Source organism: Struthio camelus, chromosome 2 (genome assembly GCF_040807025.1).
Source record: "Struthio camelus isolate bStrCam1 chromosome 2, bStrCam1.hap1, whole genome shotgun sequence".
In the NCBI taxonomy this organism is placed as follows: domain Eukaryota; kingdom Metazoa; phylum Chordata; class Aves; order Struthioniformes; family Struthionidae; genus Struthio; species Struthio camelus.
Window position 1 is genome coordinate 51959344 of NC_090943.1, and position 21835 is coordinate 51981178.

The 21835-nt window shown below is 44.6% G+C and overlaps 1 protein-coding gene across 4 annotated transcripts in view; it reads right to left on the reverse strand.

Annotated features, from left to right (window-relative positions):
• Positions 1-16096: 16096 nt before the first annotated feature.
• The window catches only part of MYRIP (myosin VIIA and Rab interacting protein), a 244267-nt gene continuing 238528 nt past the window's right edge, over positions 16097-21835 (reverse strand). For 2 of the 4 annotated variants that reach the window (XM_068935688.1, XM_068935689.1), the window contains 4 exons: positions 21060-21164; positions 20904-20964; positions 19977-20095; positions 16097-19269 (listed from right to left, as the gene is read on the reverse strand). In XM_068935688.1, the coding sequence (XP_068791789.1) occupies positions 19237-19269; positions 19977-20095; positions 20904-20964; positions 21060-21164 (318 nt within the window). In that variant the 3' untranslated portion in view covers positions 16097-19236. The remainder of the gene's footprint in view (positions 19270-19976; positions 20096-20903; positions 20965-21059; positions 21165-21835) is intronic. The other 2 variants (XM_068935690.1, XM_068935691.1) reach the window with 1 other exon arrangement.

The following is a 21835-nucleotide window of genomic DNA, read 5'->3' on the forward strand; positions in this document are numbered from 1 at the left end:
ACACTCTTCCTCGCTGCCACCTGCTCCCACAGGTTTGGAGGCGGTTTCCACAGGGCGCTATACAGGCAAAGCCAGCTGGACAGGTCTGTATCTCACACATCGGGGCTAAACCGTGAAGACCCGCTCTCACTCTGTTCCTCTTCTGCCTCCTGCTACAGAGGTAATGCCATTTTCCAAAGCCTCTGGGTACGGCTGTCTGTGCCCTGATGCCAGCCACGAGTAGTATGAAATGCTGCTGTGCAGATTCCTGCCCTGTGATATGGCCTGAACAAGCAGAGGCGCAAACACACCTTCATACACTGCCTCTGCTCTGTGGGCGAGGACAAGAGTGGGATGGAAAAGTGAGAGGCCAGGAGGCTCTGCTGTGAGTGGGTAGAGCCTTGTTCAGAGTGGTTTTGGGGCCTGAGAAGCAAACCCCTTCCAGATGGAGAGGATGCTGCTGCTGCTCCCTGAGGCTGACTATCACAGAGCTTCCCAACGTCGCTCAGGATGTCTGCACGCAATGCACTCAGAGCTGCAAAGCAGCCCATGTCTGGAAGAATTCCCTTAGTCAATCAATACCATGTATCTATCGCTGTTGGGAAACTCACAATCCTAAACTGCTGCCAGCTGACTAACTGCTAACTACTTACACGTGTGGAGAGCATAAAAGTTGTTGAGGCTACAGTGGTAAAGGTTTGCATTTAAACCTCTGCCCTTAAAAAGAAGTGCTTGTGTTATAAAGCTTGCCAGTCCTCAGGAGGTGATAAATGGCTTTGCAGATAACACTACGCTGGTTGCATTGGCACAACTGCCAGAACATATATTTCCTTTTTTTTTTTTTTTTTTTTTGGCTTTTATACTAAGCTTCAGCCTGCTTTAATCAGAGGGGTATTTCTCTACTGTGGTCCAAGGCCTGGATCAGTACTGCAGTGGGTTTATGAAATTTGGTGTGAATTGATCTAAGAAAGTTGCTGCTCATGGCGGCATTCTGCAAGGAGGCTTTTCTTTTTCCTTTGGGGAAAACAGGGCGATTTGCCAAGGTACAAACCCTCTGCTTACCCTCTGCTACTGTTGCTAATGAAGCCTTTCCCTGCAGGATGGATTGCAGAGAAGGGTTGGCTAACTCTTACCTAGGCAGCTGCAAAATGATGGAAAAGGCACTGTTGGGAGAGTAATGGAAGGATGGGGAGGCACTAATTACAAAGCTTGGGACAAATAGCTGCTTCAGTCATGGGGTATGCAAGGATTTGGACAATGTCTGTGAACACTGTGGCTCAGAACAAGATACTGAGAAACCTTCTGGGCAGACTGAACAACCTTAAGTCATCCATCGTTAGGGACGTGTCCTCTAGGATGCCTTGAGCACCTCTTTCAGAGAACTTAACGTTACTAGTAAGCGTGGGGAGTTTTTGGCTCTGATGCATTTCTGCAAGCTTTTCATCTCTATATAAATTTGTTGTGTCTTTTCCTCTCCCATTATCATCCCTTGAAACTTTTTTCTTTGCAACAAAGCAGACTTGTCACCCCTTTTTTTTTTTCCCCACAGCCACTAGTTTCTGTTACCTTGGCTGGGCCAGTACCACTGTCTGTGTGGGGCTTTGTGATGAACCAGATCAGCAAACTGATTTGTGTTAAAAATGAAAGGTTAAAATCTCAGATCTACTTTGCGTATGTAATGGTATAACAATTGTTCTGGCACAAGCAGAGGGGTCAGTGGAAGGGTGGGGACTGGCCTGGCCAAGGATAAGAGGACCTTGGGTCTTCAGACACAAAACCAAAGCCTGAGCCCGCAGGTATACACATGTTCTCTGCTCACGGTGTCAGTCCGTGTGCTTACTTTGAACCCTCGTACATTGTAAATGGTTTTGTACCTCTAGTTCTCATTGTGGGTCTATGGGCTCACTGTGCAGCTCTGGGATTTACTCTACAGTTTACAAACAAAAGAGATTTGGTGTGTGGGAGATAACAAAGCTCCTTTGTAAGTCAAGAAGATGTGACTTTGTTGTCTTTAAAATAAAAGCGGAACAAACAGTTCTTAAGTGCAAACCTTGACAACTGCAGAGGGATTGGAAACAAATCCTGATTGCACATCTTGGCATGCAGTGCGTAGCAATTAAAATGAATACCATGGCAAGCATGCTTACTATTTGCTTGGCAGCCTGGCTCGACGTCCACCTCCATTGGAGCGAGGCCTCTGTGAGGCTGTGTCAATGTGAAGAGCTTTCTCCCAGCTGTCCTCGCTGGAGGGAGTTGCAGGTCTCGGCATCCTTGCGTCCATCACTTAGGGCTGATACAGATACAGGCTGTGTCAGCATCTTGCAGCAAAAGCTGGTAACTGTGGGCAGACACAGGTGGCATCTTGCTGGAGGCAGACTTCTCGTGTTTTTTTGCCCCTTTGAAGGCTGTCCATAAGTCCTTGTCCTGACTGAGTCCTTCAGCCAGTGCTGGGGCAATAGACCCAGGCAAGTCTTGGTCCCAAGGGCTTCCTGCTATGCTGCCTGCCTGCAGAAGGGTGGAGCAAGCAGGCATTGCGCAGCAATAGCAGACAAAAGAAGTAGGAGCAGTTGAAATATGTTTAAAAGCTGAGTGGTAGCAAGACGTGTTGTCACTCGGGTACTAAGTTTCACCTTATGCCTGATCATTGTAGAGCCAAGGCTGGTGTTAATCTCATTCACTAACACCTATTGGATTTCATTGTTAAAGTCCTGGGTTGGGAATGATAATCTTGCCGTTCCACGACTGATGTATAACTTGGCAGCTGTTGTGCAGGAAAAGAAGAACATCATCTCTAATCACCTTGATCATGGCTTCAAGCTATTTAAGTAAAGTAGTTGGAAGACCAGCTGAACTGAATAGCAATTAGGGATCTCTCTGCTTGTCTTTTACTGTACCTCAGTTCATCTGTCTTGCTGTATGTGAATCATTGAATGTTATTTATGACTTACTCAGGTGCAGGGATTAAATCACTCACTACTGTGCCCATGAAAAATACGACATCCTGGAGCCATAAAATACACTTTTGTGCAAAGTACTGTATAATTCAGAATCCACCTTCAGAAGTCTACTCTGAAGTACTTCAGCTGCCCTTTAGGAACAACGAGTAACCCAGACAGGTGGGAGAAATCTTGTTCTTTCCAGAAATCACTGTGTCAGAAACTTGGGCTAGCAATACCATGAGAAAGCCTTATGACAGGAAAGAACAACTCACTCAGCTGGTAGGAGCTAAAGCCTTGCTTTAATTTAGGGCTCTGTATGACCTCTGATCTTGCATGCGTACACACACATGCATGTCCTTACCTTCAGCTTCTTCCAGTCATCTCTGAAATAGCTGGAATGAACCACATTGTTTTCCATTTCCTAGAGGCATTGTTTTAATACATACTGCAGCAATTATTTTCATGTGCAGCACTCTGATATTGCAAATTTTATTCCTTAGGAACCTTTACAAAGCTGAAAGGTTCGTTAATTTAATAAAGGATTGCTCATGTAGGCAGATCCCCTGGACCTAGTCTTGCTTTCTGCCTTACCAGTACATGGCAAACACTTGCACTTAACAGTCCTCTGTAACAGCCTGGAAACCTAGACAACTAGTGCTTGAAGCATGTGGTGTTCAGAGAGGTGTTTCAGTTGCCTGACAAAGTGATTGTGTGTAACATCTAATCTATACCAGAGCACAGGCAAATGGCAAACAGCAAGAGGAATTTCCAGCAATACGACGACTATATGTACAAAATCATCTCCACTCCAGTACCAGAAAAGTGCTCGTGCTGGCCTAATGTTGGCAATCCAGAAAATAATCTCTCAGTGCTGGAATACTATGCTAAGCACTTGCAAGAGAGGAAAAATATTTCCTTCCTCCTTTTTCTCTTGAGATGTAATATCTTCCCTCCTTCTGCTGTGCTACTGTACTTACAATATCCAGCAGCATTGGGAAGCTACACATCCCTAAATACCGTGTGGAAGGCTGTCCTGTGGGTTTTCTAGCTGAGAGAATGAATAGTGTTCACTCTATGTACGCTATCAGCAGAACAATTTTGAAGGTGGCTATAACCATGCCAAACTTGACTCATGCTTCTTTTCCATCCAAGCGCTCTCTCTGGTGCAAAACCTCCAGTGTGCTGAGGAAAGGCTGAGCTGCTGCTCATGCCTGAGCTGCCCAGCCGCTCATGAGTTGCTCCAGGAAGCATGTTCTTCCTGGAGGAACTGGGCAGCCTGGAAGCACGCTGGTGGTAAAAACCTAGATACCTAGTCTAACTTCACAGAAGGCTGAATTACAGGCCGTTTGGTTTAGCTTCAGATACACTTTCAGATTTCAAGCTAACCAAACCTTCATTTGAAAACTAGGGTGGGGGGGAGGCGGTTCATTCAGTGCTCTGCAGTGACGTGCAGAGCAAGAAGATAGTTTCTGTTTTAACCACTAGATGGTCCTGTTTCTCAAAGAAAAACATACTCCAAAAGAAAGCCAGTCCTGGCTTTTCTCTGAACCTGAGTAATGTTAGTGGAGAATGGCTTTAATGTAAAGGCACAGATAATTACAATCATGTGCAGTTGCTTGATTGACATGATTTGCTGAATAGATTAAATGGAACTTTTGCATGAGTCCTGCAAACTCAATTAGTGCAACTGGGCCTCTTATCAATTGTTGATAAAATATTTCCTAGTCAACGTCAGTTAAGAATGACTTGTTTCCAGCTCCAAACAACATGAATGTCAGCGTTGCCCATCCCTCACATTCAAAAATAGGTAAAATCAGAATGGCAATGTCATTTCTTCATTGCACATGTAGACATCATGCTCTACATGAGTACAGAAGGCTGGGCAGAGTCACAACTGGTGCGGAGGTTCAACACCATTGTGTTTGCAAACTATTCACATCCTAGTGTGTAAAACACTAAGTGTGGTGGGCTGAGACAAAAAAAAAGCTTCTGTTTCTCCATCCAACTACGTTAAATGCCTCTGCTTTGATAGTTTTCACCTTCAGTTTTTAGATGGCTCCTTCCAACAAAAGAAATACAGAAAAAAAGTGTTTCTGATTACTTCTTTGAGTAGACCAGATTTTAGACTCTGGCATCAAAACTGTAGTTGGCGCTCTCTCCCCAAAGGCTGTTCCCCTATAATAGACTCCCCAGACCTCATCCTGTGGGGTCACTCCAAACCTCCAAGAGATGCCTTCAGCTCCCCTTTCAACCATTCATCCTGCTACCTGCTCTCTCCTTAGCCTTTGGGAAATTGCTCTCCTTCCTGTAGCCCTTCACACCTATGTTACTGCTGCCTTCCTGAGAAGCTACATCCCACAGCGTCTCCCTGGTCAGCGATCCCCTCTGCACCCACTGAGACACTTCAGCTAACAGTGGGCTCGGCCCCGCTCCTGCTTCCATGAACCTATGCAGGAATTTTAAATGCAGGAGTTCTTGGTCACGTGTGGAGCAGGGATGTGAGGGAAGCCTGGGTCCTGCCTGTGAGAGGGGAGAGGGAAGGGAACAGGCCATCCTGGATGATCCAGGATCTCTCATTCTTTCCCTGTGCCTCCTCCTAAGTCCGAACAGCTTTCATATTTCTGTGCTGCATGCACTGCCTTGCTTTCCTCAGCCAAAGCGTAAGACTTGCTGTGAACAGGATAACAAAATAAAGCAAAATCACGACTGCCTGAAAAGACCCTGAGAAGTCAGAGTGACTTGTGTGAAGGTTTTGAGTACTATATATTGCACTTTGATAGCTCAATCATGGTCTAGCAGAAAGAAATGACACCTCACAGTAACTGAGAAGGGAATAAAATAGTATTTTGGTAAGAGAAACGCCTGATGAGGCTCATTTAAATAGACTGTCACTTAGTTTAGTAGTGCTCATTGCTTAGAGCTTTTTATAGTAGCCTTTCATTAAGAGAAAGACTGAAAACAAAAAGGAAAAAAAATAAGTGCTTGAAACTGGCAAGTGGTGCGTTGGAACAAGCACACAAACGTCCTCCTTCTTGCAGCAGGTGAGCGCTGGGGATGTCCTTGGCACAGGATTTTCTGGATGCTGAGAGTTTACATGGGTTCAAGAAGCAGCCATGGAAGAAAAAAACAGTCCATTAAGTCAAAAGACACGTTTGGCTCAGGAATCCTCCTAACCCCAAATTTCAGGGGCCTGCAAGAGCATTCTTGTGTCAAACATCCAAATATACTGTCCTGTTTTTAGACTCTTCCCTAGATGTTCTCCACTAGCCACTGTAGAAGACAAGACACTGCAGCAGATGGACTTTTGGTGTGAATGGGGGCAACGGGTTGTATTAGAGCATTTTAAATGCTGGCTCTCCTAATAATGATTTATCTTTCTTTGGCATATTGCTTTGCAGGCAGCGCTTACCAATGAGCAAACCATGTTAACATGAAGACATTGCACAGCTTTATTTTACACAGTAGTTTTCATGTAGATGGTAATCGGCGAAAATTATCTGTGCTAATGAAAGGCTCACATTGCAGTGGCAGCAAAACTAGCATGAGTAAATTGGATGAGATTGGCTTTTACTTCTGTTTTAAGATGAGAGGGTCACTCAACAAATCAGCCAGACAAGAAAGGGTCCTACATATCCTGGAGGGAAAAAGCCCTCACTCCAGCAATTGCCCACTAGAGATCAAGAAAGGATACCCACATTAGCTGGACAAAATAAACATGGAGAGTCATAAGAGAAAAAAAAAATCTATGCTGCAAAACCATGAAGGGTTTTACTTACTAAGAAGCCACCCTTTGCATGTGTGCACACCCAATCAGCGCAACAGAAGCACAGCCCCAGACCGGCTCTTGGATGCGAATTGATTTTTAAGTAGGGAGTGCTTGCGGGGTTCAAAGGGAGTATGCTAAAAGGAGGTTGCTGAAGAAAGCAGGTATATGCATTATTGATTGTGTCGGCTTTAGCAAGGCCTTTTGTGCTACCGTGGACCTGAAGTGCTCTTAATATTTTGCCATTGTAATCTTAAGTGGGCTGAGTAAACTCTTGAAAACTTGGATGAGGAAGACGCTTAGCTATTACTGCATGGAAGCTGGAGAATGGAAGAATATTTTTCCGGCTTCTTCACCACTGGTGTTCATATATATGTCTGTGGAGCAAAATACTACACACAAAGAAGAAATTTATTTTAACCCTCATAACTAAGTGATCCCCCCTACCCAGATGCTGGGAGGTCATCTGTTTTGATATATATAGATTGCATAAGGGCATGGAAGGGCAAAATTTTAATCATGCTTCCTTGTACAGGCACCACGCAAATTGCCCTTTGGAAAAAAAAAACCCTGCTCGTTTCTCTTGGGAGGTGGGTCTAGTGAAAAAGTGTCATTTCCACTGTGAAGGTTGCTCAACTGGAAGCATCTCTATTGGAAAACTGAGCAACAGATTTGCTGTTGAAATTCTGCTTTGCTCTGGCAGAACTGCAATATTCCTGTTCAGCCTCAGCCTATGGAGTCGTGTCTTGCAGTGACTTGCAGTCGAGTCTCCTAAGTGCAGGTTTAAAAACTGCTTCTTCAGGTAGTCAGGCTCGCCAGGCACAGAGCACAACCCTGGGTCTGCACAGATCCCTGCAGCAGAGCTGGTGGTCACCAGGCAGCCCGGCAACGAGTCGCATTTCAGCCTCACCGCAGGATCACCGCGAAGCCGTGAAACACCTGCCCGTTTGATTGCTGCCTCTCTGCTAGACATCATGGTAAACACGCTCTTAGCTATTAGAGCAGCAAGATCTGTAACGGCAAGGCTATGATGGCACATTAGTCAGGAAACAGAGTTTAAGAGAGCCTTACTGAAGAGATGGCCATCCTAGAAACAGGACTGTTCGAGGTACTGGCCTCACACAGACAAAACTTTTCTCTGCCGCAAAACTTCTCGGCATGCGCTTAGATGTGCTGCTTACTCAGAAATGATGGAATGAGTTGCTTCGGTGCTTTGCCTGCATTATGGCTTAAATCTTATGTCTTTACTTCAGATGTATGAACCTCACACTTGATTGATTAAGCACGGATGCAAGTGCTGCATTGGGGGGGGGGAGGGCTGGCACACATGAACATCTCTGGTGGTCTCCCTGGAGACCCTGCTCTGCTCCCAGCTTGTCACGAAGAGAAACACCCAGCGAGCGGTGTGGGACAGCAGGGTGCATATCTGGGGAGGGGGATGCAGGGGCAAACAGGGGGAAGGGGAGGCAGGGGTCGCTCAGTGCCCTCTCGTCCTCTCTCAGGTCGATGACACAGCCTTGGGGCTCAGGGAGCCCATGACCGGCTTGAACATCTGTGTACGGCACGGGCATGCTGTGGGTTAGGGGTGCAGGCAGACAAGCGCTGTCGTAACGCAGCATCCCGAGCAGAACAGGGCGGTGGGACGTGTCCTGGCTGCTCTGGCTGTCCGGCCCTCAGGGTTTCCGGTCAGCCATCTCTTTCTCTTGACGCCCCGTTGCTGGTGCTGAGTGTTTCCCGCCACACCACCACCCAGACACACACTTTAGGCGGGAGCATCTCCGCTGAGCGATGGGGAGAGCCGGGCTCGCGTGGGCGGGAGCGTCCCAGCCACTGCTGCTCCGGTCTGAGCCCCCGGCCGTCAGGGATGCGGCAGCGGCTCCCTCCCCTCCGGTCTGGGGGGGGGGCTCAGCCAGGTGTCCTGTCGGTGCCCCCCGTGCCATCCCTCAGCGCCGCCCTCAGCTCTTGCGCCCTGCCCTGATCAGTGGATTTTTAGTAAAGCTACAGGTCTCTTCTCTCTTTTTTCCAATTTAAATTTTGCTCCGTAGCACTGCTGACGTCCTCCTGGCCCACCTCTCGCTCCCCCCCTTCAAGCCCACTTCCCTCGGCTATAAAAGGCGCCAGCCCCCAGCATCTGCCCTGGCTCTGCTAGGAGCAGCGGCTACCTGAGGAGCAGCCTCGGTGCAAACGGGTGAGTGACTCCCACTAGCTGCTTCTGCACTCGGCCTCGCTCTTTCTTGCTAGGTTTCCTTCTCTTTCTTTTTTTTCTTTCTTTTTTTTTTTTTGTTGTTTCCCTTTTCGGCTTTAGCTTTTTGCTTTTCTCCATTAACATACATAGCTGTGCTCCATTGCTTGTGCAGCCTTCGCGGCGAAGGCGAGGTGCCGAGGGAGTGGGCTGAGCCCCATGGGCGGATTCATGCTGCCACCACCGCCGCCGCGCGCACAGGAGCGGGTGACACCACGGGGCGCAGCAGCGGTGCCTCTCGCGGCGCTCAGCCCCTCACGAGCCCGGAGCCCAGGCCTGCGCTCAGCCGGGCGCTGGTCTCCCGCGGAGGTTTCCAGCACTGCTGAGCAAGGGCTCCCTCGCTGCAATTTAAAGGCTCTTCCCGGTTTGGGACGGAGCAGCAAGGGAAAGGGAGCGGTGTCAACTTCTTGCTGAGCTTCAGGAACAGAATTGCTCCTGAAGTTTTTAATTCTGTCAACTTTTGTTGAAATTGGTAAGTTTTCAAAGTTTTTGGTGGTCATTTAATGGGCGAGTTGGAAACAGCTGTTGGGCTCTGGCCGTCTGACTCTTGTTTTCTGAGTTTTCCCTTTGAACGAAGGCTGCAGGCTGTGGCCGGTCTGGGACCGAGGTGATCTCGGACCTAGTGACAGGGTGGCGCTGAAGTTAGAAGTGCTCAGCAGCACGAGGGTCGGCCTCGTGGCATTCGCTGTGCCTCACTTTCTCCCCATGCAAACAGGCGTGGGACTGTTAGGGAGGAGGAAGAGGAAAAATCAGGGAGGACGGGAAGTGCTGAGCCACCTGGCGCTGAGGGAATGGCTGGTTACTTACGGAGGAGCAGCAGGAGCCGTTTGCTTCATAGAAATCTTAGCCAGGTCAAGGGTCAGAACAAGTTGTTGAATAAATAATAGCACTCTTCAAAGTGGCCTGAATCAGGCACAGGACCAGGTGGTGGAGGGCAAGAGACAGCATTGCTCGGGATAAAACTTGTACTAAAAGCTTTTCCCTCTGTGTCTATCACCAAAGAGCTCCAGGCAAGCTCTTCCTTTCTGTCACGCAGTTCCTAGGAAAATAAGCTGCAACGTGAGAACCTGCCTGCAGCTGCGTAAGCACATGGGAGATTCCTCGAAACATCATCATTTTGTCTCACTGAACTTAAGCCTTTGCCAAACACGGAATGACAAGAGATGAACGCTAGTTTAAACTGAAGACAGGATTTGTCCCATACAGTTTTACGTGCTGAGATCATTTAGGCCTGATTGTCATGAGATAATTAAGGAGTTAGAAGAAATTAATTCACCCTTCTGTTAAAATTAGCAGTTAAAGTCACTTTCCTCTAAGCTGCCTGCTAACTAACTGTCAGTGCGGAAAGGAAAAAAAACCCAAAAGACAGACCTTCACTGAATCCTAGGTGTTAAGAAGCTTTGGACTTTGCATTTTAATGAGACATGAGCAGGTTCCTCGTGTGCGTTTGCTGTGCTGCCTGTGTGGTGTGCTGGCGAGCGCCTTGAATCAAAAGAGCTTCATTCATGTGCTGCCCATACTGGAGGCTGGCTGAAGTTTTAGCAGTGCCGTGCCTAGGTGGCAATGGGGGAAACTCCCCTCATGCAGGGAGACCCCTCTGCATGGGCAGAGCCAAGAGCATCTCCTAGAGCTCTTCAGCTGCACATCTGGCAGCAGCAATGCTTAAGCAACCAGGGCTCCTGCCCACTTTGTGGGCAGAGGCTCCAGGCTTTCAAATATGTTGCCAGCTCTTGCATACGCTATGGGGTAGACAGACTGTCCTAGGGTTAAAGCTAGGAGGACCGATGAGAGGAAGGCTTGTCCAAGATGTCACGGAGACAGGGGGCATAGTGGGAACTAGCATCTTAGATCATTCACCTCCCGGATCCTGCTTTCCAGACCCAGCACCCTCCTGCAGTGTAGTTCTCCTTTTACAGCTCTTCTCTCAGGTGAGGTTTCTCATTGGGCCTCATCCAGAGCCATCTGCAGGATTGGGACATCCCCGTAAGCGGAAACCATAGCTAGAAAACTGTACTTTTGTGCATTGGCTGCGAAAGTGTGAGCTGCCGGGGGAGGAACTTGCCCTTTCAGTAGTCCTTTCTAATGCATTTAGTCATAAAGAGATTGTGTAAAATGCAGATACTAAATATATTTTACAAGTGAAGAAAGGAAGACAGAGCTAATGGCTAAAACACACTTTGATGGCAAATGCAGACGGCCACACAAGAGCGCACTGCAGAGTCTGAACTCTGCATGCACACATTAATCCTCACAACATCCTTGGGGTGGGATTGGTGACTGAGTGACCTGCTAAAAGCTGCACAGAAAGTCAGTGGCAACCTCAGAGCCAGGACACCTGCATCCTGCAGAGTCGTGGCATGGGCTTTCACTGATGACGAGAATAAGCTTAAGCTGTGGACTTACCTGAGTAGATGGTTCACTGCATAGCCTTTGCCTTTACACAGATATACCCGGGACATCCCCAGCACCAGTGTCTCTCAGAATTTAGGTGTGAAATGGCTTTGATATGAACATCCTCTTACAACTGACGTGTTCCTTTGCTGAGAGCTTTAAATCATTTGTGCTCACTTCTTCCTCCCAGCCTTCCTCCACTGCTGCACCATGTGGCCCGCGAGCTCGTGGACACGGCGCGCCCAGTGGTCGCCGAAGCACTTAAAGCTGGTCACCGTCTACGTGCTGGTGCTCTTGGTGTCACTCAGCTTCGCTTCAGGACAGAGCAGGCTATTTAAACACCAGATAGACAACAGAAGTACGTATGAAGCTCCCCTGCTACGATGTGGCAGACTCCCGCAGAGCGACCTCGCCGGCTCCCGTGCACTGAGGGGCTCCGGGGCCAGCTGGCAGGCAAACACCTGCAGCAAATCCCTGTGGTCCTTTCTACAATAAAAAGGTGGTGTGGGGTCATATTCTTCAACTTACATTCACAAGAGCCGCTTGTGCCATATGCAGATCTTACTCTCCATCTCACAGCCTTTAGTTAGCCAAAGAAAACAGTGTAATTTCTGATCAATGTATGAGGAGGTATTAATGTACAAAAGTCCCACAAAGAAAATGAGAAGCATTGAATATTTAAGCAGGTAATTTTAAGATGTACTCTGCAGATCTGTGGCAGTTCACAAACTACTAAGGCGTCACAAAAAAGCAAGCGCCAGTAACTTGCATTAATTTTACAGAGATCTTCAATTCTATCGGGATACACAAGAGTAGTCTGAAAGCCAAAACATAAGTGGTTGAAAAGCATCCACTCAGAGACACTGTGAGAAACTGAGGCTGGCCAGATGAAGGACCACAATCCAAAAGGCCATTCTGAGAAAACTTTTATCAGGAAAGTTTGCCTTCCTCAGGGAGCAATGGCTGATAATTGAATGTGGTGCGGGAAAGAGGTGGGTGTGAGGAGTGAGGTGCACGGGCTGTCTATGGCACATGTCTCCCCTTTCAAAGAGGACAAGAGAGCTGGAGAACCTCAGTTTTTAGGTACCAAAATGAAAGAAATGAAAGGGCTTGGTCTTCAAGCAGGGCGGTGGAAGGTGGTTAAGCACTGTGTGGAAACATCTACAAGATGCTTGCACAGTGCCCCACAAATTTTTGGAATGATATTTATGGAGGAATTTATGGAGGAAAATTGGTGGATTTTTTTGTCTTTGGTAAAGCAGCAAAAGGCACAGGGGAAAATCCTGCTGCCTTGCTTAGACTTTTGTATGACTTGAATAATGTATAACATACTTAAATTGAAATCTATTCTTGTTCCTGGCATTCCACCTGCTTTGGGGTGATATGAGCTTTCCTTAGGGTGTCAGCATCTCCAGCGCCTCTGTAGCTTCTCTCAGTCTTTTTGCATTAGCTATGGCTTAGTCTTTTAATATAAATATAACCCTTCTCCACACCTACTCTAGAACTAGACTATGCCATAAGTCAAGTATAATGCACTTCAGGTGCATTAAAAAAAATAATCCATATGTAAAATAACCTTCTTAACTGAAAAAAAGAATAGGTTTTTGTAAGTTTCCCTCTCACACATGTACCCACTCTGTAATCCAGCTGATTTATTACCCTATAGGGGTAGCATGTCTGGTGTATTCAGTAGAAAGGGAGGCTGGACAGCAGGAATTTCAGTTTTGCTCCCTGTACCGTCACTGCTCAAGTGTGCTGCACCTTGGCAGGTTCTTTGGTTACGTTAGAATTGCAGATAGCAGCCCAGAGAGCTGAAAATTAAATTTGCATCTGAACCCTCTTTCTTTGGACTCTACACATGGCAAGCATCCCTCAAAGGCACCGAAAAGCTGTGTCTGGCTGCAAGCCTGCAGCCTTTCCCCTTGTTTTTTTCTCCTGAACCCTGCTGAACCTCCTCAAAGTGTTCAGGAAATGCTGCCTTTAAGTGCAGAAATAGATGCTTCACTGAATGCTTTGAATTACAGGTCCTGAGATTGATCCTTTCTGGTACGTGGGACGTGGCGTTCGCCCCATCGGTCGGTTTGGGAAGAGGCAGCTAAGAAGCGGCCGTGGCAACTCAAGGCCTGTGAGCAGACACCTGGATTTCATCCTGAATGCGTTGTGGGAACAAAAAGTGTTGGACGACTGGTGATCCCTCCTCCCCGAGGCAGTGACTTGAGCTCCTCTCTCTGAATTGCATTCTCCGCTGCACCTCACACCCCTGGTTCTGCCTTTGCCTAGCAATCCCACACTCTTGTGCAAACGCCTTCGAAAAGAAACACATTCAGGGTAAAAGACAATGCATTGACACCGGCACTGAGTGCAACCATTGCTTGTAAAAATGCTTTCTCCTCTCACATCTTTTCCAGTCCCTTCCCCAGTCCCTAATGCTGCTGTGCACTGTAACATTAGGTTTGTCCAAGAACCAAACAGCTTTTGTACTGGGATTTAAACTCTGCAGTGTTAAGCGTATCATGAAACCTTCCTGTCATGTTTCAAAGTCAACGGTTGTTGATATTTAAAAATAAAAAATAATGGCTAGAAGAAAGAAAAAAGGCTCTCACTAATTTTTAGGGTACCTGCATGAACAACCTGAAATGTTTGTGGTCTGCGCGTGGTTTTCATACAGACTGTTAACATCCACTCACAGGAACGTAGCCCACACGTAGCTCACAGTGGCCCTCTACCGCTTTCCTGTACAACTGGAGGGGTATACTAATGAACAGAAAGGAGTTTCTAACAAAGATAAATATTTTCTCCCTGCTTTAGGGTAGAAAGTTAAAAAGCCATTGGCCAAGCAGACTGTTCAGAGTAGTCTGGTACCTACTGCTAGTAATCACGCATCACCATCCAAAAGGGTAAAGGGCCTAAACTACCTGATTCCCTTTAAAATAACATAATTGTTCATAACCCCGTTATCTGGTCATGCTAAAGTTGCTCTCTGAGGATCACAAGCAATGTACAATCCTGCTATATTAGTCCACTCAGTAAGCCTGGAGTTGTGACTTAATGCCCAAGTTTGCCTTGCTGATTCACTTTGTTATAGCCATTTTATAAGTGTTATTTACAATCTTGATTAATAACTATTACTAGCTAGAATATTTGAATACAGTTTAATCTGTGGCTTATATCCAAAAAAGACAGCTTGTGATTTAGCTAATGAATGACAATTAAAGCCAGGCCATGAATTGTATTGCAGAGAACAAATTAGAACTAACTTCTATTTCTAGCTGTGTCTTGTTAGAATTACTACTAAAATTTAAGGGTGGTTGAATTAATCATGACAGATAATTTAATCCTTTTTTCTGTTTGTGAATGAGCAATAAGTGTCATGAATGAGTGAATTTTTATTATAATAAGTTATTATTAGTATTTATAATACAGGCTTGATCCTTTTCAGTTTGATAAACAGCTTGTAAAGAGATTTGAGATATTAGCTTGTTTGCAAGCCATTCTATTATCACTCACTATCTATCTGCACCACATGAAACTGCTGCTGTTACATCTTCTGTGAGTATTTCTTTAAAATTAGGAACTAGAAACTCCTCTAGTTTTTAAATTATATCTACGGATAGTCACAATCATTAGCCATATTGACTGCATGAATAATAAAAAAATCAGTCATCGCCATCAGTGCAGCTTCTGTGTTAGTTCAGTTATGTTACTAAATTACCAAGCCAATTGAAGACACAGAAATAATTTTGAGATCTTTGAGCATTATTAAATATTCCAGGATCAATGAACGTGATAAGATGTAGGCAGACTTTGGCTGTGTGGCCTTGTGGAGGAACACCTTCTTTCCTTGAGACCTTTTGGAAGTTTCTTTAGCTTTTAAGGACATGGCATTAAAAACAAAAAAAAGAACCTTCGCTTCAACCATATGTGACCCAATATAAAACCAGTAGGTTTTAATAACGTTTTCATTTCTGACGATGTAATCTCCTGTTTAAACCATCACCTAATTTAAGTGCTCCGCATCACCATAAGCACACCAAGACAAATGGACAAACCAACAAAATTTTGACAGTAATCTTAACTTGAAAATGGGAAACGGTAAAGCAGAAACGTTGAGAAGTCAGAGAGTCAATGTAAAGAGCCAAACGCTGGCGGTGCTGGTGGAGAGTCCTCCTCCCAGCCATGGCACCGTGAGACGTGGCCTTCCTTCACCACAGAGATCAGACACAACCCATCACATCCTGGCACATCTGCAGTAGCTACAGCATTCACAGTTTGCACCTGGGATACAAGGTATCATCTGCTGAGCCAAAGTGGTACTTAAACCACATTAGTTGAAATGAATGCCCTCTCACTCTCTCATGTAGTAGAAATCCTGCTGATAAAAAAAAAAAATCAAACTGGTATTAATCTAATGGGACTTTGGAAATTCTAGAATAAGGACTATGGGTAACAGGTTCTAACTCAGTTTATCACTTTGTAACAACCTCAGTGGCACTTACAGAAATTTTGCTCCTTAGCAATTGTACTTAGCCCAACAGACACAAAAGTTTGGAGAAGATTAAACATCACATGCTCTTAACAGGATCCTTCCCACTCCAACCCCAATGGACTTGGACTGAGTGCGTTTAAGTATATTCCTCCCCTCAGCTAACCAAGACCACTCTGCGGACCGTCCAATCTCCTAACGTTTGACAGGGAAGCGTTATTTGTGGGCAGGCACAACACGTGGCAACACGTTCTGCGTGTTTCCTGACTGGAGTGCACATAAATCCAAACAACAGAGAATAACTTTTGTTTTTTCTTTATGAATCAAGTCCTTGAAAAGGCATTCTTTTCCGTAAATTGCTTTACTCTCTCATAATTTCTCTTGACAATAATTCTTGGTGAGTATGCAGATAACAACAACAAGGCAAGCTTAATATTCACTCAGACTTAATCAAATAGATCTTATAGGATTCATTTTACCCATTAAAATATTTTCATTTATAAAAATTAATCTAAATATAAATATTAACACTAAAGATTGAAATCACTTGATGACAAAATAATTCTTTGTGTGCTATAACATATGTTTTTATGTTTTTTTAAAACAGTAAATTATATTTTTGCACATATTTGGCACAATAAACATTTGTAAAAATTCAAATGCTTTATAGCAGGTGGGATTTTTTTTTCTTTTTTTCTTTGTTTTGCAATGCCTACACAGTACACATTTTTCTGTCAAAGACTGAGTATTTTAACATTGTAACACAATAATAGTTGCTTTTCATGCCTCTTATGGAAAACATCCTATTCCAAACTTTGTTTAAATCACACTAACAGAACAAAAGCCAAATAATTATTCTATTAAAATTAGTCATTTCTGTATTGATATTACATACACAATATTAGTTAATATTATTAGACGAATATGTAGACCAACCACCATTAATGACATTTCATAACACGCATACCTGCATAAACCAAAACCTGGGAATGTATTGTATACACACACGAGAACAGTCAAGGGAGGAGGAGATTGAATAGCAAAAAATTACTAGGCATCCTACTCTGTTTAATCTCCTTTACTGGATTGCATATATAAATAAAATCTATTTTTATAGGTATACATATGTTAAACAGAGTGGACCGATTTCTGCCCTCACATCTGTGCAAACCAATTCAAGAGAACTAATGTTGTATGGGAGTAAGAGAAGGCATAATTTCACCCAGAACAAACATACTGGGTCACGTTATCGGCAGATTGAAATTCATTGACGAGACAGAGCAATGCTTTTGTATAGCAGCTGGAAAGATGGCTGTATTTATTCTAACAGTTCCTGACATATAGCCAATACCAATAGCCATATATATACCAATGTAGTGAGAAGCTAAAATTCAAAAGTGGCTGACAAATTTGTAACTGGAACTTTTTTTCCACCTGTCCCATCCAGCCAATCCTTACCCGCCCCACCAAATCCCAAGCCTTGTCAGGAAATTTGCCAGATTTTACTCATGTCTCTTCTCCACAGACCAGAACTGACAAGACAACAGGTGCCCAGGTACAGGCACTTCCCAGCCCTGTTTCCAGATGTGCTGAGCGCTTGCAGGGCTGGGTGTAGCGGTGCTGCAAGGCAGTGGGGGGAGGCAGGGACTGCTTTGCTGCCGCGTGATAAAACGCACAAACTCTAGTAAGTGACGTTCAGAGGGAGCACCGGGAAAAGATCAGCTCTCCTCACCCCTTGTAGCCATTACCCTCAGGAGAGCTCATCACCTATTCTGAAAATCAGGTTACTCTACTCTCCCGAATGGACTGAAAATTTGGACCAGACTGGAGTCAGTCAGAATTTTTTCAGTGTTTCCTGTCTTGAAGCTTCTGTCTAATTTAATAAGGGTCCTCAGAAAAAGACAGGAAGTCCAACAGGTGCATCCTCAGGGCTCTCTAGCTAGGACTGGCAGAGGACAGAGACATCTCACTTGTGAGAGAGATGTTCTCCAACCTAGAGCTCCTTAATGCTGGGGGGGGGGGGAAAGGGGGAGGAATTTGTCAGCTTGTACCCTCCTTCACAGCACATTTCACATCAGCCCAGTCTGCATCTGGGTACCTGCTCTGCATTTGGCATATAAGATACAGGATACACTGGCCTATCATGTCCTCTACCTTCTTCCTTTGCATTCCCCAGGGCAAAAAGTACCACAAATTGGCAAGATCCTCCCCAAAGAGGAGGAGGGGGACACCCTATAATAGTGCCTTCCCAAGGGCCTTCCAGAATCTGGTTCCCCTTTTAAAGCACTCAGAAGTGAAAGAAGACATTTTATTAATCACAGTCCAACTCACAGTGGTCCAGTCACAGCAGGTGCACGTGACACCAGTGACAAGCTCCAGTTACTCTGTGTTGGCTACAGAGGAGCAGAGGAAAAGACAGCCAGGCTGCATTTGCCTGAATTTGTCTCCTCCTCGGAAAAGACAAGAAACAGCAGAAAGGAACTTCTTCTAGGTCGCAGACACCCTACAATGACCAATGAGTCTGCAGAGATCTAATCCACAATTGTTCTTGTACTCTCCTTTTCCAATCTTAAAGATTTGGTCAGACTTTACTCTGAACTACAGTGTAGTTGGACACCGCTAAGCGGACAATGCTGCCGAAAAGAACAAGACATGCAAAAGTGTTGGTTTTGCAACAGTGTTCAGATGTGCCCAGATGCCAGGACTACAACTCAACAGCCCTCCAGTTCCCACGTGCTGCTTACCACCAATTCACGGGGCAACACGACACCCATGTTCCCCTCTGCTGCCCATAGTTAGCCCTGGAGCTAGAACATCACCTCTGCCAAACGTACCCTCAGTGCACAGAGAAGTCTTTGCCCGTTGCACCTCACCCTGCAAACCTCCTCAAAACTTCCACTGGCTCCTGGGGAGCTGAGCTAGGTACATCAGTTCTTCACTTCCACCAAGCAGCTGAAAAGCAGCGCTCATTGCACAGAGTTGTTCTTATTGCTCGACAAGACAGATGCCTAAGTGAATAGTAAGAGGCCAGCAAATATGGATCACAGGTCTGCTTTGTTCTTTCTTTTTGTACGAAATATTGGCCTATAATTATGACTGATTAAGTGTACAAAAACATACTGCAGTTTAAAGACGACATACTTTTAGTACAATCGATGGGGAGAAAAAGTGCATCTTAAAATGTGGAGCCTTGCTTTTGAAACTCAGCATCCTTTCTAGAGTCTTGTGAGAACTTTAAGGCAGAGTTTCCATTAGCAGACCACAATGCTGAAGACTTGGACAGCTTTCTCAGTGAGGTATCCAAACGAAGCCCTATAACTGAGGCATTGTGGGTTCTTGAGGGTCCATTTTCAACTGGACATACACAATGGCTGTTAAGTAAAGGCACTCTAGTGTACAGCCTTAGGCAGTGTGTTATTGGCAGTAGAGATGTAAAAGTTTAGTACATCACAGCAGATCCTACAGCAGGTTCCTAGAATGGAGAGGAAAGAAACAAAATTAGCAATATAATATATAATACAAGCCTCCTAAAGCGTCTGGGGAGCTGGGTCCTCCTTCTCCCCGCCCCCAACCCCGCACATAGCTAGCAGCAGAATGCTTTGAGAGATTCAGCTTTTTTGCTTATTCCTCTACAGTTCTATGGTGAAACCTCTTTGTTCAAACCCTGCACAGCTAATGCATGGCCTATCTACTCCTTAAATTCTACTTAGGCTTTCTTTGAACATTTCTCAAAAATTAGTGAGATTCAAGGTAAGTCTCGCCTGCTCTGTTTACACTGTGCAGTTGGTACTGTGAGAGTCTCGGCCAGAAGTCTGAATTGCAGGAGACTATTAGGTTTTTTTTATTTTTCATTTTTTACATAAGGGTAATACGTTCCTGGAGACCTGGCTGCTGGGATACATTCATACAGTCTGACATTCATAAATTAGGGGTCAGACTGACAGTACATATAGACAACTTTCAGGAGCAGACTGCTGCTATACTACAGTATAGAGCCAGACAGCTTCCAGGACACTGCTCATATTTGTTCAGAGCTGGCTCAACAGTCTCTGTTCTTTTTCCCAAAGTATTATGAGGAGTTTTGTGAAGATGCTGAAATGTATCTGCCCACAGAAATACTGCTGTTTCTCTACCTACTGCTTTTAATAGCAGTTTTAAAAATATTTGTTATGATTTTACCATTAAGTCCTTGGCAGTGCTTTTCCTCTCTTTTGCTCTTTGTGTTAGAGATCCTTGGAGCATGAAGTTTCTGTTAAATGTTCTAACAGTGGTAACTGGAGAACCATCTATTTTCTCACCTGGAAAAAATACAGAAAGGAAGATTTTTCACATCATAGATTGAAGAAAATGTAATGATACTCCTGAAGAGTCATGGCTTCTAGAGAGATAAAACTTCTCCTAAGATAGGGGGAAAGCTGGATTTAATTTCAATGAAAAACAGCAGGCTGTGATACTCTCAATTTATTTTAGTCTGAGGCCTTGTCAATCAGTGGAGTTACACAAGGGTAAACTAGAGTAATGCAAGGTGAATCAGGCCCTAGAATTGCCAGAGAAAATGCACTGCAAGGTAAAAACAGAGTAAACATGAAAGAAAAGAGCACCGTATACTATAAAACCAATTCAGAGCCATACCCTAACATACCAGGAACACTGCTGAGCCAAATAATATAGACTGAATTCAGTGGGCATATTCTTTATGAAAACCCTTACGCGTTGTGGAAAGCAGCAACTGGCTATTGGTAATTCACACAGCGTGACTGCTCGGGCCTCACAATCTAACCTCGGGCTCTCCAAAGCATCAGCTTAACTTTTGCAGGAGAAGTATTCAGCATTTCTTGTTTCCTTTTCCCAGCCTTTTGCTTCTGCTCCTATAAATCTGCCACTGCCACAATTTCCACTGCGAAAGAAAGTGGCAATATTTTTTCATGTGCCAAATGTGTATTTTATCTTATATAAGTAAGATGGGAAATGAGGAGGGTGGGCATATTTAGGTTTGCTCTGCTCATTTTATAAATTAATCCTTCCCCTAGTTTGTTGAACTGCACGTTATATTGAAACGTTGAAAGAAAGACTGCGAAAACAATATACTTAACAACTTTAGTGCACCTTTTATTGGTGGAGCTGGAAGTTTTCTCCTCTGCTGTCTTGATGTGTCTATTGTGTGCATCTGTAAACAACACACACACATTACTCAACTCCATTACAGAAAGAGAGGTAGGACTTCCCCAATGTATTTTTGAAAACTACATAATGTTCTGGCACCTGGTTTGTTTGCTTTTGATCCCGTTTCCTTGTCAGGCGAACACATGGAGCCACGTTCAAGCCTGCAACAGTGAGAGCTGATATTCTGCTCTCAATATCTGAAATCTTCAAAGAAAATAAAAGAGAGAGACAGACAGACGGGGAGGGGGAAAAAGAAGTTTTAAAATTACTATAGACGCCACTACTAAAATATCCCTTCCCCAAATCCTCTTTAATAAAAAAATATAAACAGATGGCTGATTTCTTCAGCACCTCTGACATCTTGCTTTCCTGTATTCTTTAGTCCTGATGTCGAAAGGGGTTTAATTTGTTAGTAAAGATGATCACCAATCAGATAGGAGTAAAAGAATAATCTAATTACCCTGCAACTACAAGGAAGAAGAATTTTACTCCTTTTGAGGAAAAAACAAGAAAGGAGGAAAGAAAGACCCCAAGTCTGCCATCTCCATCTCCCAATTACCTTTAGCTATATAATTCCAAGTGCATTCAAGCAGGGTTTTTCAAAACCTACATTCAAAATACCACTTGGTGGAACACATTTGCTAACTCCAAATTATTTCCAAGTTTTCTGTACATACAAAATAGATCCTCTGTTACAAATCCAAAACTTTGATCTTAAATAATTATGCTATAATTTAGGTGTATATGTAAATAAACACAAACATGCATAAATGCATGCACACACTATATAAAGCACTCAATGGAAAACAAATTGCTAGGAAAAACAAAAGGCCAAGGAAATAAGCATTTGGGAGAAAGTAGGCTGATACTGACAC